The sequence below is a fragment of the Lolium perenne genome, chromosome 3 (assembly GCF_019359855.2).
Source record: "Lolium perenne isolate Kyuss_39 chromosome 3, Kyuss_2.0, whole genome shotgun sequence".
NCBI classification, from domain to species: Eukaryota; Viridiplantae; Streptophyta; class Magnoliopsida; order Poales; family Poaceae; genus Lolium; species Lolium perenne.
The window spans coordinates 179,714,960-179,729,575 of NC_067246.2; the positions used below are offsets into that span (position 1 = coordinate 179,714,960).

Genomic DNA, 14,616 nt, shown 5'->3' on the forward strand with positions numbered 1-14,616 from the left:
CAAGATGAGGCTCTTGTTGCTGCGGTAGACGATCACTTGCCGCTTGCAAAAGCGCGTAGAAGATCTTGATCACGATCGGTTCCGGCGCCACGAACGGGCAGCACCTCCGTACTCGGTCACACGTTCGGTTGTTGATGAAGACGACGTCCACCTCCCCGTTCCAGCGGGCAGCGGAAGTAGTAGCTCCTCTTGAATCCGACAGCACGACGGCGTGGTGTCGGTGGCGGTGTAGAAGTCCGGCGGAGCTTCGCTAAGCTACGCGGGCAATATGAAGTGGAGGAGCAAAGCTAGGGTTTGGGAGGGGGTGGCCGGCCACTCAAGGGGGGCGGCCAAGCTATGGTCTTGGGGTGGCCGGCCCCCTCCCTTGGCCCCTCATTATATAGGTGGATCCCAAGTGTTGGTGTCCAAGTCTTCGAATAAGATCCGAAACCAAAACCTTCCATAGGAGGGGGGAAACCTAGCCCAACTAGGACTCCCACCCAAAGGTGGGATTCCCACCTCCCATGTGGGGGGTGGCCGGCCCCCTATGGTGGAGTCCACTTGGGACTCCACCCCCACTAGGGCTGGCCGGCCATGGAGGTGGAGTCCCTTGTGGACTCCACCTTCCTTGGTGGTTTCTTCCGGACTTTTCTAGAACCTTCTAGAACCTTCCATAGAACCTTCCGCGACATTTTATTTCACATAAAATGACATCCTATATATGAATCTTATTCTCCTGACCATTCCTAACTCCTCGTGATGTCCGGGATCTCATCCGGGACTCCGAACAAATATTCGAACTCCATTCCATAATTCAAGTACTACCATTTCAACATCCAACTTTAAGTGTGTCACCCTACGGTTCGAGAACTATGTGGACATGGTTGAGTACTCACTCCGACCAATAACCAATAGCGGGATCTGGAGATCCATAATGGCTCCCACATATTCAACGATGACTTTAGTGATCGAATGAACCATTCACATACATTACCAATTCCCTTTGTCTCGCGATATTTTACTTGTCCGAGGTTTGATCTTCGCATCACTCTATACCTTGTTCAACCTCGTCTCCCGACAAGTACTCTTTACTCGTACCGTGGTATGTGGTCTCTTATGAACTCATTCATATGCTTGCAAGACATTATACGACATTCCACCGAGAGGGCCCAGAGTATATCAATCCGTCAACGGAATGGACAAATCCCACCGTTGATCCATATGCCTCAACTCATACTTTCCGGATACTTAATCCCACCTTTATAGCCACCCATTTACGCAGTGGTGTTTGGTGTAATCAAAGTACCTTTCCGGTATAAGTGATTTACATGATCTCATGGTCATAAGGACTAGGTAACTATGTATCGAAAGCTTATAGCAAATAACTTAATGACGAGATCTTATGCTACGCTTAATTGGGTGTGTCCATTACATCATTCACACAATGACATAACCTTGTTATTAATAACATCCAATGTTCATGATTATGAAACTAATCATCCATTAATCAACAAGCTAGTTTAAGAGGCATACTAGGGACTTCTTGTTTGTCTACATATCACACATGTACTAATGTTTCGGTTAATACAATTCTAGCATGATATATAAACATTTATCATAAACATAAAGATATAAATAATAACCACTTTATTATTGCCTCTAGGGCATATCTCCTTCGCCTCCCACTTGCACTAGAGTCAATAATCTAGATTACATTGTAATATACCTAACACCCATGGCATTTTGGTGTTGGTCATGCTTTGCCCTAGGGAGAGCTTTAGTCAAGCGGATCTGCTACATTCAGATCAAGGTGTACTTTGCAAATCTTTACTTCTCCATCTTCGATGTACTCGCGAATCGAGTGGTAACGCAGCTTGATATGCTTCAGCCTCTTGTGTGACCTTGGCTCTTGTGCATTGGCGATGGCACCCATGTTATCACAAGAAATGATTAATGGGTCCAATGCACTAGGAACCACACCGAGCTCTACAATGAACCTCTTCATCCATACCGCTTCGATGAAGCCTCTGAAGCCGCTATGTACTCGATTCTCGTTGAAGACTTCGCCACCGTGCACCGCTTCGAGCTTGCCCACCCATCGCAGCACCATTCAATATAAACACGTACCTGCATTGTGACTTAGAGTCATCGGGATCAGTGTTCCAACTTGCATCGGTGTAACTTGTTACAACGAGCTCTTGGTCACCTCCATAACAAAGAAACATATCCTTAGTTCTTTTCAAGTACTTCAGGATATTCTTGACCGCTGTCCAGTGTTCCATTCCTGGATCACTTTGATATATGCTAGTCAAACTAACAGCATGTGCTATATCCGGTCTTGTACATAGCATGGCATACATAATAGAGCCTACTGCCGAAGCATAGGGGATGTTACTCATCCTTTCTCTTTCTTCTGCCGTAGCCGGTCCTTGAGTTTTACTCAATACCTTGCCTGGTAACATAGGTAAGAACCCTTTCTTACTTTCATCCATTCTAAACTTCTTTAGAATCTTGTCCAGATATGTACTGGTGGATAGCCCTATTAGGCGTCTTGATCTATCTCTATAAATCTTGATGCCTAATATATATGATGCTTCACCAAGGTCTTTCATTGAAAAACTATTATTCAAATATCCCTTAACACTGCTTAATAGTTCTATATCATTCCCGATCAATAATATGTCATCTACATATAATATCAGGAATGCTACAGAGCTCCCACTCACTTTCTTGTAAATACAGGCCTCTCCATGACACTGTATAAACCCGAAGTCTTTGATCACCTTATCAAAGCGTCGGTTCCAACTTCTTGATGCTTGCTTCAGTCCATAGATTGAACGCTGAAGTTTGCATACTTTGTCAGCATTTTTAGGATCGACAAAACCTTTGGGTTGTACCATATACAACTCTTCCTCAATGTCTCCATTAAGGAACGCCGTTTTGACATCCATCTCGCCAAATCTCATAATCGAAAAATGCAGCTATTGCTAACAAAATCCTCACAGATTTTAGCTTCGCTACAGGTGAGAAAGTCTCATCGTAGTCAACTCCTTGAATTTGTCGGAAACCCTTTGCGACAAGTCGAGCTTTATAGACAGTAATATTACCATCAGGATCTGTTTTTCTCTTGAAGATCCATTTATTCTCGACAGCCTTTCGGCTATCGTAAGTCTACCAAAGTCCATACTTTGTTATCATACATGGATCCCATTTCGGATTTCATGGCTTCTTGCCATTTGTTGGAATCTGGGCTCATCATCGCTTCTTCATACGTCGCAGGGTCCTCATCATTGTTATCTACAATCATGACATTTAGACAAGGATCATACCAATCAGGAGTGGCACGTTCCCTTGTCGATCTGCGAGGTTCAAGTAGTTTCCTCGTTCAAGTTTCATGATCATTATCATTAGCTTCCTCTCGTTGCCGGTGTAGGCGGTACAGCACAACTTCCGCATCGCGCTACTCTGATCAACGAGTATAGATTCATCAATCTCATCGAAGTTCTACTTTTCTTCCAGTCACTTCTTTAGTGAGAAATTCTTTCTCAAGAAAGGTTCCGTTCTTAGCAACAAAGATTTTGCCTTCGGATCTGTGATAGAAAGTGTACCCTATAGTTTCCTTAGGGTAACCTATGAAGACGCATTTCTCCGCTTTGGGTTCTAGCTTGTCCGGTTGTAACTTCTTTACATAGGCTTCGCAACCCCAAACTTTCAGGAACGACAGCTTAGGTTTCTTATTAAACCACAATTCATACGGTGTCGTTTCTACGGATTTTGATGGTGCTCTATTTAAAGTGAATGCGGCTGTCTCTAATGCATAACTCCAAAATGATAACGGCAAATCAGTAAGAGACATCATACTACGAACCATATCTAAGAGAGTTCGATTACGACGTTCGGACACACCGTTTCGTTGAGGTGTTCCCGGCGGTGTCAATTGTGAAAGTATTCCGCATTTCTTTAAATGCATGCCAAACTCATAACTCAGATATTCACCTCCACGATCAGATCGTAGAAATTTGATCTTCTTGTTACGTTGATTTTCTACTTCACTTTGAAATTCCTTAAACTTCTCGAAAGTTTCGGATTTATGTTTCATGAAATAGATATACCCATATCTACTCAGATCATCCGTGAAGGTTAGAACATAACGATAACCACCGCGCGATGCTACGCTCATTGGTCCACATACATCGGTATGTATGATTTCCAATAAGTCAAGAGCTCGCTCCATTATACCGTAAAATGGAGTCATTGTCATTTTTCCCAATAGACATGCTTCGCATCTATCAAGTGCCACAAAGTCAAGTGATTCAAGTAAGCCATCAGTATGGAGTTTCTTCATGCGTTTCACTCCAATATGACCAAGACGAGTGCCACATATAAGTAGAATTATCATTAAGTTTAATTCGCTTAGCATCAATGTTATGTATATGCGTATCACTACTATCGAGATCTAACGTAAATAAGCCATTCTTTTGTGGTGCTCGACCATAAAAGATATTATTCATAAAAATAGAACAACCATTATTCTCAGACTTGAATGAATAACCGTCTTGCATTAAACAAGATCCAGATATAATGTTCATGCTCAACGCAGGTACATAATAGCAATTATTTAGGCTTAAAACTAATCCCGAAGGTAGATGTAGAGGAAGTGTGCCGACTGCGATCACATTGACCTTGGATCCGTTTCCAACGCGCATCGTCACTTCATCTTTCAGCAGTTGTCGTTTATTCTTTAGTTCCTGTTTCGAGTTACAAATATGAGCAACCGAACCAAAGATCAAATACCCAGGTACTAGAACGAGAACCGGTGAAATGAACATCTATAACATGTATATCAGATATACCTTCTTTCTTCTTCTTGACAAGGCCGCTCTTTAGATCAGCCAGATACTTGGAGCAATTACGCTTCCAAAGGTGTCCCTTCTCCTTGCAGTAATAGCACTCAAGATCGTGCTTAGGGCCGTTCTTAGGTTTCATAGGAGGCGTGGCAGCTTTCTTGCCACCCTTCTTGAATTTTCCTTAGACTTGCCCTGTTTCTTGAAATTGGTGGTCTTGTTGACCATCAACACTTGGTGCTCTTTCTTGATCTCAATCTCAGCAGCTTTTAGCATGCCAAAGAGTTCAGGTAACTCCTTGTTCATGTTCTGCATATTGTAGTTCATCACAAAGTTCTTGTAACTTGGTGGCAGTGATTGAAGGACACGATTAATCCCTACCTCGTTAGGAATCACTATTCCCAAGTCATCGAAGTTTCTTCGCATGCTCCGGTCATGGCGAGCATGTGCTCACTAACGGAGCTGCCTTCTTCCATCATACAGCTGAAGAAATGTTTCGATGCTTCATAGCATTCCACGGCCGCATGAGTCTCGAATATAGCTTTCAGCTCATTCATCAACTCATGAGGATCATGGTGCTCAAAACGTTTTTGAAGATCGGATTCCGCATCGCACAGGATGGCACACCGAACTTGAGAGTACCGAAGTTTTCCGAGTCGCGTAAACAGCTTTTACTTCATCGGATTCATCTTCTCAGAGGGTCACCTAGCGGTGCATCAAGCATAAATTGCAGATTTCCGCCAGAGAGGAAGATCCTCACATGACGGAACCAGTCGGTGAAGTTGCTACCGTTGCTCTTAAGTTTCTCTTTCTCTAGGAACTGATTAAAATTGATTGGGGACGCCATCTCTACAACATATATTTGCAATAGTTTAGACTAAGTTTATGACAAATTGAGTTCAAATTTTAATTCAACATAATTAAAAACCTAAGTGAACTCCCACTCAAAACAATATCCCTCGCATTGTCTTAGTGATCACACGAACCAAATCCACCGCACCTAAACCCGATCATCACGAGAAAAGGTGTGATTTCAATGGCGAACACTCAAAGTGTTCATCATATCAACCATATGATTCATGCTCTACCTTTCGGTATCACGTGTTCCGAGACCATGTCTGTACATGCTAGGCTCGTCAAGGCCACCTTAGTATCCGCATGTGCAAAACTGTCTTGCACCCGTCATATGTACTTATTGAATCTATCACACCCGATCATCACGAGGTGCTTCAAACGACAAGACTTGGCAACGGTGCTACTAAGGATGAACACTTTATTATCTTGAGATTTTAGTGAGGGATCATCTTATAATGCTACCGTCGCGATCTAAGCAAAATAAGATGCATAAAAAGGATTAACATCACATGCAGTTCATATGTGATATGATATGGCCCTTTTGTTCTTGCGCCTTTGATCTTCATCTCCAAGGCACGGATATGATCTCCATCATCTTCGGGCATGATCTCCATCATCGTCGGCGTAAGGCCAAGGTCAATGGCGCCGTCTTCATGATTGTCCTCCATGTAGCAACTATTACAACTACTTTGAAATACTACTTAACATGAAATTTAAAGACAACCATAAGGCTTCGCCGGTTGCCACAATACAATAATGATCATCTCATACATATTCATCATCACATTATGGCCATATCACATCACCAAACCCTGCAAAAACAAGTTAGACGTCTCTAATTTGGTTTGCATATTTTACGTGGTTTAGGGTTTTCGAGAGAGATCTAATCTACCTACGAACATGAACCACAACGTTGATACTAATGTTTTCAATAGAAGAGTAAATTGAATCTTTACTATAGTAGGAGAGACAGACACCCGCAAAGCCTCTTATGCAATACAAGTTGCATGTCGAACGAGGAACAAGTCTCATGAACGCGGTCATGTAAAGTTAGTCCGAGCCGCTTCATCCCACTATGCCATAAAGATGCAAAGTACTCAAACTAAAGATAACAAGAGCATCAACGCCCACAAACCATTGTGTTCTACTCGTGCAACCATCTATGCATAGACACGGCTCGATACCACCGTAGGATAACGTTGCATAGAAAACAAAAATTTTCCTACCGCGAACACGCAATCCAAGCCAAGATGCAATCTGGAAGACGGTAGCAACGAGGGGTATCGAGTCTCACCCTTGAAGAGATTCCAAAGCCTACAAGATGAGGCTCTTGTTGCTGCGGTAGACGATCACTTGCCGCTTGCAAAAGCGCGTAGAAGATCTTGATCACGATCGGTTCCGGCGCCACGAACGGGCAGCACCTCCGTACTCGGTCACACGTTCGGTTGTTGATGAAGACGACGTCCACCTCCCGTTCCAGCGGGCAGCGGAAGTAGTAGCTCCTCTTGAATCCGACAAAGACGACGGCGTGGTGTCGGTGGCGGTGTAGAAGTCCGGCGGAGCTTCGCTAAGCTACGCGGGCAATATGAAGTGGAGGAGCAAAGCTAGGGTTTGGGAGGGGGTGGCCGGCCACTCAAGGGGGGCGGCCAAGCTATGGTATTGGGGTGGCCGGCCCCCTCCCTTGGCCCCTCATTATATAGGTGGATCCCAAGTGTTGGTGTCCAAGTCTTCGAATAAGATCCGAAACCAAAACCTTCCATAGGAGGGGGGAAACCTAGCCCAACTAGGACTCCCACCCAAAGGTGGGATTCCCACCTCCCATGTGGGGGGTGGCCGGCCCCCTATGGTGGAGTCCACTTGGGACTCCACCCCCACTAGGGCTGGCCGGCCATGGAGGTGGAGTCCCTTGTGGACTCCACCTTCCTTGGTGGTTTCTTCCGGACTTTTCTAGAACCTTCTAGAACCTTCCATAGAACCTTCCGCGACATTTTATTTCACATAAAATGACATCCTATATATGAATCTTATTCTCCGGACCATTCCGGAACTCCTCGTGATGTCCGGGATCTCATCCGGGACTCCGAACAAATATTCGAACTCCATTCCATAATTCAAGTACTACCATTTCAACATCCAACTTTAAGTGTGTCACCCTACGGTTCGAGAACTATGTGGACATGGTTGAGTACTCACTCCGACCAATAACCAATAGCGGGATCTGGAGATCCATAATGGCTCCCACATATTCAACGATGACTTTAGTGATCGAATGAACCATTCACATACATTACCAATTCCCTTTGTCTCGCGATATTTTACTTGTCCGAGGTTTGATCTTCAGTATCACTCTATACCTTGTTCAACCTCGTCTCCTGACAAGTACTCTTTACTCGTACCGTGGTATGTGGTCTCTTATGAACTCATTCATATGCTTGCAAGACATTAGACGACATTCCACCGAGAGGGCCCAGAGTATATCTATCCGTCATCGGAATGGACAAATCCCACTGTTGATCCATATGCCTCAACTCATACTTTCCGGATACTTAATCCCACCTTTATAGCCACCCATTTACGCAGTGGTGTTTGGTGTAATCAAAGTACCTTTCCGGTATAAGTGATTTACATGATCTCATGGTCATAAGGACTAGGTAACTATGTATCGAAAGCTTATAGCAAATAACTTAATGACGAGATCTTATGCTACGCTTAATTGGGTGTGTCCATTACATCATTCACACAATGACATAACCTTGTTATTAATAACATCCAATGTTCATGATTATGAAACTAATCATCCATTAATCAACAAGCTAGTTTAAGAGGCATACTAGGGACTTCTTGTTTGTCTACATATCACACATGTACTAATGTTTCGGTTAATACAATTCTAGCATGATATATAAACATTTATCATAAACATAAAGATATAAATAATAACCACTTTATTATTGCCTCTAGGGCATATCTCCTTCAGAAACATATTAACATGGGTGCTAGTTTTGAAAATCTCATCGAGACGAGTTCATTAGTGAAAATGTATCTTAAATTGAAGTTTTCATTTATGAGATAAAACGTTCTGAATTTTAGAATTAAGAAAGATTCTCGCTGACATCATTCTTTTTGTCTCGTAGCGAATGCATGCAACATTTTTCATAAATAGAAAATTTCGTCAAACGATTGCTAGAAAAGGAAATATCGGCTAATAACATGTGAGCTAAAAAAAACCGTCAAAATATTCAAATAAAATTAACTTTAGGGGTTGATAATTTTATACATTTACCGTTGATTACTCAAGTACGAAGGGTTGATTATTTAAATAGAGAGGGTTGATAACTTTTAGCCAAAAAAAAGTTATCGAAATATATTAACATGTGTGGTAGTTTTGAAGATCTTGTCGAGACGGATTTGTTGGTGAACGCGAATCTTAAATTGAAGTTGTCGTTTGAAAGTTAAAACATTTTGCTCACATCAGCGAATCTATCTGCTAGCGCATGCATGCGGATCTTTTCTTGTATATCAAATTTGATTAGAATTTTTTTGTGCTAAAAACAGATATTTTACCATAAATAGAAATTTTAAATATTATACTAAAAATAAAATCTTTTGTCTGAAACTGATCGCCCAGACGGTCGACCGTCAGCTAGGGTTGCCCTCTTGACATCATGGTTTCCATGAATCGGGTTGGGATTTTGTTGTGGAGACCTCAATCACCTATGAAGTTTAGGCTGCATGATGTGTCTTTTGCAATCTCTTTAGATGAGACATATCACATATGGTACTACGTCAAGAGTGTGTATAGTAGAACACTAGAACTTTCGATGATGAGTGATCTATAAAAAAGAAAAGAACTTTCGATGATGACTCCAAAAGAATAATTTTGTGAGAAAAGTGTATGCGGACTCTGCAAGAAATAAGTAAAAGGTGTTTTCTTTGCAATCGTGTTTGAGTTAGCAACGGCATCCACGTGTCTACGCATTACCACGTCACGCCATCTTCTTATTCGTCAGATCAGCGAATCTCACGGCTGAAATCACCCGCGTGACGCGTCCACCTTGGACTCGACAAGACAGCACACCACGATCCTGATGCTGGAAGCTGGATGTACTTCCGCTATAAATATCGCAGCCTCCTCGTGTCTTGGCTATCGAGAACCACAGCTAACCAAAGCAAAGCAGTCGAGATGGCATCGGCTCGTGCGTCGATGTGGATGTTGGCGGTGTTCGTCGCCGCATTGCTTCTGGCGGTCCCAGGTTCCGCTGCGGCCACGGAAGGCGTCGCCGGTGGGAACACCGGCACCGTCATCGGCATCGACCTCGGCACCACCTACTCGTGCGTCGGAGTCTACCGGAACGGCCGCGTCGAGATAATCGCCAACGATCAGGGCAACCGGATCACCCCTTCCTGGGTCGCCTTCACCGACGGCGGCGAGCGGCTCATCGGCGAGGCCGCCAAGAACCAGGCGGCGGCCAACCCGGAACGCACCATCTACGACGCCAAGCGCCTCATCGGTCGGGAGTTCGCCGACGCCGTCGTGCAGCGGGACATCAAGCTGCTGCCCTACTCTGTCGTGGATCGCAAGGGCAAGCCGCACGTCCAGGTGCAGGTCAAGGACGGCGACGTGCGCGTGTTCAGCCCCGAGGAGGTCAGCGCCATGGTGCTCACCAAGATGAAGGAGACCGCCGAGGCCTACCTCGGCAAGAAGGTCACGCACGCCGTGGTCACCGTGCCGGCCTACTTCAACGACGCGCAGCGCCAGGCCACCAAGGACGCCGGCGTCATCGCCGGGCTCAACGTCCTCCGCATCGTCAACGAGCCCACCGCGGCAGCGATCGCCTACGGCATCGAGCAGAAGGGGTCCGAGAAGAACGTGCTGGTGTTCGACCTTGGCGGCGGCACCTTCGACGTCAGCGTGCTGGCCATCGACAATGGCGTGTTCGAGGTCCTGGCGACCAACGGGGACACTCACCTCGGAGGCGAGGATTTCGACCAGCGCCTGATGGACTACTTCATCAAGCTGATCAAGCGGAAGCACGGCCGGGACATCGCCGGCGACATGCGCGCGCTGGGGAAGCTGCGCCGGGAGTGCGAGCGCGCCAAGCGTGCGCTCAGCAACCAGCACCAGGTGCGCGTCGAGATCGAGTCGCTCTTCGACGGCACCGACTTCTCGGAGCAGCTCACAAGGGCGCGGTTCGAGGAGCTCAACAACGACCTGTTCCGGAAGACGATGGTGCCGGTGAAGAAGGCCATGGCGGACGCTGGGCTCAAGAAGACTGACATCGACGAGATCGTGCTCGTGGGCGGCAGCACCAGGATCCCCAAGGTGCAGCAACTCCTCAAGGACTACTTCAACGGCAAGGAGCCCAACAAGGGTGTCAATCCCGACGAGGCCGTCGCGTACGGCGCCGCCGTGCAGGCTAGCATCGTGAGTGGACACGTCGACGATAAGACCAAGGACATGATCCTGATCGACGTGGCGCCGCTTACCCTAGGCATGGAGACGGTCGGCGGTGTGATGACGAAGCTGATCCCGAGGAACACGGTGGTGCCGACGAAGAAGACACAGGTGTTCACGACGTACCAGGACAAGCAGACCAGCGTGTCCATCAAGGTGTACGAGGGCGAGAGGAGCATGACCAAGGACAACAGGCTCCTCGGCAAGTTTGAGCTCTCTGGAATCCCACCGGCTCCGAGGGGCACGCCGCAGATCGAGGTGACGTTCGAGGTGGACGTGAACGGCATCCTCCACGTGAAGGCGGCGGACAAGGGAACCGGCAAGTCGGAGAAGATCACCATCACCAACGACGGCCGTCGTCATAGCCAGGAGGAGATCGACCGGATGGTGCAGGAGGCCGAGGAGTTCGCGGAGCAGGACCTAAAGGTCAAGGAGCGCGTCGACGCCAGGAACAAGCTGGAGACGTACGTGTACAACATCAAGAACACTGTGGATGGTAAGATGGCCGACGCGATGGAAAGTGACGACAAGGAGAAGGTCGAGGAGGCCGTACGGGAGGCCAACGACTGGCTCGACGGCAACCCGGAGGCGGAGAAGGAGGACTACGATGAGAAGCTCCGCGAGTTGGAAGAAGTGTGCAACCCTGTCATCTCGGCGGTGTACCAGAGGTCTGGAGGCGCACCGGGTGATAACAGCGCTGAGGAGGACGATCACGATGAGCTGTAGGACTATTGCTTGTTTGTTAGAGCTTTATATTAGTAGTTTTCTTTTATTTTCTCTAGATATATTGCATCTCTTCCACTAGTAATGCACACTCGTGCTGTAAATCAATTCTACTTCGCACTGTAATCACTGTCTTTTACTGATTTTCTGTGTGCACTCTTTGTTAAAAGAAGTTCACCAACCCTTCGTTTTGTAATATGCAACTATATCGTTTTATCAGAATCAGGTTACAGAGTCGGTTCTTAGATGTTATCTACTGGCGCACTAGTAGATATCTGAATTTATTCTACCGACGGTATACTGAAGAAAGTTAGCACTCATCAGGTCAAGAATTGTTATCCAGTGTTTTCAGATTGTATAGCTTCCGGAGAACACAACTAGCAGCCTTGGTCTAATTAGAACAAGGAAGAGCATGGGATGAATAGAATCTTTAGTGTTCAGACAAGAATTATTAAAAGCGTGCCTAAGCACAAAGTAGCAGCAAAACAACGCAACAACACAAGAAAGACAGAATTATTAACCTTTCACAACTTGGCAGCTCGACCCCTTACTATTGTTCCGCCTTTACCACGATTGATGCAAGGAAATGTTTAGGTTTTAAGTTTCAGTCTCCCGTAACTTAGTATTTCTTCCATAGTTCTGCATGACAGATGCACAATTTGATCACTGGTAGATTCAAATTTAGACGAAGTCGAAACATCCTTTGTTGGACGGAGGGAGTAAGATATTTTACTGCCTGCAGAACGCGATTACAACAATGGTATTGCCACTCATTCATCTTGATCAATATGTTCTCCTTTCTCTCAAGCTCATCCTTTTCAGCCATCTACTCTCACAGTGTTCTTGCCCGCTTCTTTGAACTGCCAGCCGGCTGAGTAGAATCACTTGTGCAGATTTAGTATTCGAAGCTGACTTCTAGCCTTCTAGGGCCTTGCCAGTAGAACTTGGTGCAGATTTAGTAACTGAACCACAATTCTGCCATTTATCCTTGAGTTCACTTTGTTCTTCTGAGGAGTACAAAGTTTGACCCGCCCATTATCATTGTTGATCCTTTTCGAGAGTACATCTTTAATTTCAACCTGAACAATTCCAGTTGCCATGGTGCTGCAAAAGAATACACACCCTAAGACTACAGTTGCCATTACACGCCACTTTTTCCCTTCACCGTTCCCAACATTCATCCACTGCATATAGTTGAGGAACTGTAGCACTTATGGAAAAATCATAAAACAGTATTCTTTTACGAGAAACAGTGGGACTCTGCTGTTAAAGAGTATAAGGGTTTGTACATTAAAGAAAAAGAAATAAATAAGTATTTTTTAACAGAGAAATAAATAAATCACATGAAACTGTCTACCCAAGTAGGAAAAAGTCCATTTTTCTTCCTTGTTGGGACTTAAGCCAACATATCTCCTGCTTAAATCTTGTTCTGCATCCGTAGAAGTTTAGCCTATCCTTCTAAAGATCAAGGCATTGCTAGTCATCCAAATCCCTTAGGTGGTGTTTTGGTGCATTTAGGCATCGAAACGGCATGGTCTTCAACGGAACAGTGGTATCCTAGGTAACCATCAAAGAGAGGATCAAGGAGGAGTTTGACAGGTGGCGGCTCGCGAAGCTCTTCCATAGTTCTTATTTTGTCTTCCTGGCAGTTGGGAGAGTAGGCTTGTGGTGAGGAGCTGCCACCTCTTGTTGGCAGTATACTTTTGCCTTCTTTGGCACCCTTCTATATGATCGACACACCTCTCTATGGTGTATTCTCGTCAAATCCCCCAGGCACCTAATATCATCAACTCCATGTAAAAGGTTTGTTCAACTGCAATTTAAGAAGGGATATATGATCCAAGTGAGAAATCCCAACATGTATGATCACCGAAGGACACAAATATTTCTAGCAAGCCTGAGCAAAACGAAAATGCAAGAAAAGATTGTCTCTTGTGTCAAGGGCACTCCCATTGCAAGACACATGGATAATCTTACTTTTTTGAAAAATAAATAAGATTATATAAGAAATATGTTTCCTCTAAAGCAGGTCTCTGGTGTTCAATCTATCTTGGAGCAAGAGCCATAAAAATACATGCTTTTGTTGCCAACATGATCTCCACAGCCATCCAAATGCAAGGGAGGCTGACCAGGGTGCTTAATGTTCATAAAGAAAGCATATTCCTTGGAAACTTAAAACCCATTAGCCCAACAACGAGTCCATAAATAAATTTTATCTCAAGAAGGAACATGTGTGATTAAATCCTATAATATTTGAAATTTCACATAAACAGCCTTGGATAATGGTAAATGAAATACCAAGAGTGACTAATTATGAAAAGGTCTGCTAAAACAAACCTAAAGGGAGATGGCATAGGAAGCTAAGGGAAAAATCAACCTAAGATCATGATATTGCGAGCTATCGTTCCAAAGCATAATGTAGGTTCCATTTTTATTCTATCATTTGACCAAGTTCATATAAGCAGGGAACAACCAGCAATCTCACCACCCTAAAGAACATACATTCGTTTTGGCTAGTGGTGGGGAAAAAAAGTAGCAAGATTCCAGATCAAGTTAACCCAAGGCACATCAGCCCTCTCAAAAAAAAAAATCTTCAAATTTCATGAGAAAACAATCATTCTGAATTTGTAGGTCAATAATGCCCAATCGGCCTTTATTTTTTTTATGTCTTACAAAACAAATGATAATCTGTCTAAGTGGGACTATTCTAGGATATTACCCCTTTTCTTCCATAACTTCACTTTGGAGCTCGAGCTACAT

At 44.8% G+C, this 14,616-nt stretch overlaps 1 protein-coding gene across 1 annotated transcript; it reads left to right on the forward strand.

Annotated features, from left to right (window-relative positions):
• Nucleotides 1-9,853: 9,853 nt before the first annotated feature.
• LOC127342737 (heat shock 70 kDa protein BIP5-like) lies at nt 9,854-11,987 on the forward strand. The gene has a single exon (XM_051368744.2). It carries the CDS (start codon nt 9,862-9,864, stop codon nt 11,857-11,859), a length of 1,998 nt encoding a protein of 665 aa, XP_051224704.1. The 5' UTR covers nt 9,854-9,861; the 3' UTR covers nt 11,860-11,987.
• Nucleotides 11,988-14,616: the final 2,629 nt, after the last annotated feature.